At 36.8% G+C, this 2,670-nt stretch overlaps 1 protein-coding gene across 1 annotated transcript; it reads left to right on the forward strand.

The window, feature by feature from the left end:
- The first annotated feature begins 888 nt into the window (after positions 1-888).
- Positions 889-2,433, forward strand: LOC121262018 (DELLA protein RGL1-like). Its single transcript, XM_041164459.1, has 3 exons — positions 889-1,241; positions 1,416-1,692; positions 1,750-2,433. Exons 1-3 carry the CDS (start codon positions 889-891, stop codon positions 2,431-2,433), a joined length of 1,314 nt encoding a protein of 437 aa, XP_041020393.1.
- The last annotated feature ends 237 nt before the right edge of the window (positions 2,434-2,670 follow it).

The raw sequence follows: 2,670 nt of genomic DNA on the forward strand, positions 1-2,670 counted from the left end.
ATTTGTTTCATAATGGGTACACGAAAATTGCAAACAGCTTTAACTTGAAAATGGGATGTTTGGAAACAATATTTTTTTATTTCATCTCATCTTATTTATTTTCAAAATATTATTTAAATATAAATACTTTTAAATTAATCATTACAACTTCTTCAAACTTCCCAACTTTCAAATAATTCGACTTTTTCAAATTTAAAAAAAAAAAGAAAAAAAAGAAAGAATGAGTAACATTGCTACGTACAAGCTAATTAATTTACATGTGCAAATCTCGTGCGCGCAAAACCTTTTGTAAAATAGTAGATCCAGCCACCAAAAAAAGTGCTTTGTTTTTATGCTTTTTCATAATGTGTCCACTTTTCTACAAATGATTTGTGCAATGTTTATATATTTGGAGCTTGTACAAATCATTACTTGAGAATATCACAAACTTTGTGTGAATATAAATAATAATATATATATACGCACCAATAGTTTGAGTTTTATTTTTTTATTTTTTTGCACTTGCATGTCTTTCTGGCGGTTAATATATAGTATTATTGCCATGTTAGACAATGAACTTTGTCTAGACTTGGTGCAAGCTGTACTCAATATATATCTTCGTAAACATAGAGTAACTTGATTGTTTGTAGCATTCTTCTGTTTGGATGCTTTCCCAGCTTGTTTTAGGAGACGAAGACATAATCATACGTTTTATTTAATCAAATTCTTGGCATTTTTTGGCAGCTGGCTTTGATGGAGATATCAAGACATCAACATCATTGTTTAATTTCTATGTCTTGGAATCGATATTTATACATATATATATATATAAATTGAATTTTCTCGCTTTGAATGAAAATTTGCTTCTTAGTTTCTGGCTAGCTAGCTTCCTAGCTTGCATGTGATAGTATGGCTAATTATACTTTGTTCTCTTTCAAACCATTTGATTTTGATGGAATTCAAGGAAATTATGAGTCTTTTGAAGACCTAGAGAAAGAGGAAACACTGGCTCTGGATGAATATCAATTCAACCATGTTTACTCACCAACACCACAATTAATCCTGGAAATTTCAAAGCTTGCATGCATCCAGATCACCAGATATCCTGGAATTCTCGAACACGACAAGCAAATTCCACATCTGCCTCTGTTACCTTTTCTGAGAAATGATGGAAGTGGAACATTGCGCAACATAAACGCTGAAACTTGTGGTGTTAGCCGCAAATTATCAATAGAAGAAATCGTAAGGGTGGCTGGAGCAAGGTACGTACAACTCTCTACTACCCAAATGCATGATGATTATCAAATGCCCATGCATCCTTCTGGTTTCGTTCCCTCGGCTTTGTCTGAAGACGAGAAAAGAGACGTGAAACTTGTCTAGCTTCTTCTATTTGCGGCTGAAAAGGTAGGCTACCAACAACATGATCGTGCAAGCAGACTGCTTTTACATTGCGAGTGGATTTCATCTGCCGGGTGTAATTCGGTCCAGAGAGTAGTTTTTCATTTTGCTTTGGCGCTTCGAGAGAGGATTGCAAAAGAATCAAGAAGATCAGTCAAGACAGGGAACGGCGGATTCAAGCAAAACGACCTCATCGATGAAGAGTTGGGCAGTAACCCTTCATTGCTTGCCTTTTACAGGCAACTTCCTTTTGTGCAAATAACCCTATTCGCAGGAATCCAAGTCATAAGCGAAAGTGTTGCATCGGAGCGTAAGGTTCATTTGATTGATATCGGAATCAGGTCTGGAGTCCAGTGGACACTTCTAATGTAGGCTCTTGTAGACGGAAAGGGTTTTCCCGTCGAACTTCTTAAGATAACGGCTGTCGAATCAATTGGAAATGAGAGGATAGAGGAGACAGACAAGAGGTTAGAAAGTGTTGCTCAATCCATGAACCTGCCCTGTTCGTTTAAGTCGATAATATTATCAGACATGAAAGATATCAAGGAAGAGTTCTTTGAAATTGAAGATGATGAAATGGTGATCATTTTTGCTCCATTAGTACTGAGAACGATGATCTCTAGACCTAGTTGCTTGGAAAACTTCATGAGAGTGATCACAAACCTGAATCCATCCATTATGATTGTCATTGAAGTGGAAACAAACCATAATTCAGCCTCGTTTGTAAATCGATTTATTGAATCTCTGTTCTTTTATTGTGCATACTTCGATAGCTTGGAGACTTGCATGGAACAGCATGGGGAGGAGAGGATGAAGATGGAAACAATCATGGGTGGTCATATCAGAAACCTTGTAGCAGAGGAGGGTAGAAGAAGGAAAAATCGAAGTGTCACGATGGATGTGTGGAGGGCATTCTTTGCAAGGTTTAGAATGGTGGAAATTGGGTTTAGTCAATCATCCCTAAACCAAGCTAGTTTGGTTGCTGAATGGTTTTCTTGTAAAAATTATTGCACATTGGATAAGAATGGGAAATGTCTAATTGTTGGGTGGAAGTGAACCCCACTTCATTCCCTTTCTGTTTGGAAGTTCAGTTGAGAGCGAGAGTGTGCATGAGTGTGTTTTTGTGTGTTAATTTGTGTGATTATGTGAATAATTTTGATTGGATTTGGCTTGAATTCAGTTCCAATTCGGATTGAACTCATTAGGATTGAGACATGTCCCTTGTGCCATGTTATAAGACACATGTCAAAATCTTGACCGGAACTAGTGACTGCACTGCAAGGAAAATCACTT

The sequence above is a fragment of the Juglans microcarpa x Juglans regia genome, chromosome 4S (assembly GCF_004785595.1).
Source record: "Juglans microcarpa x Juglans regia isolate MS1-56 chromosome 4S, Jm3101_v1.0, whole genome shotgun sequence".
In the NCBI taxonomy this organism is placed as follows: Eukaryota; Viridiplantae; Streptophyta; class Magnoliopsida; order Fagales; family Juglandaceae; genus Juglans; species Juglans microcarpa x Juglans regia.

Coding starts and splice junctions, on each gene's coding strand:
- LOC121262018 (XM_041164459.1), top strand. CDS start 889: ATGGCTAATTATACTTTGTTCTCTTTCAAACCATTTGATTTTGATGGA. Junction 1,242..1,415: donor GTAAGGGTGGCTGGAGCAAG/GTACGTACAACT, acceptor TCGTGCAAGCAG/ACTGCTTTTACATTGCGAGT. Junction 1,693..1,749: donor GTGTTGCATCGGAGCGTAAG/GTTCATTTGATT, acceptor CTTCTAATGTAG/GCTCTTGTAGACGGAAAGGG.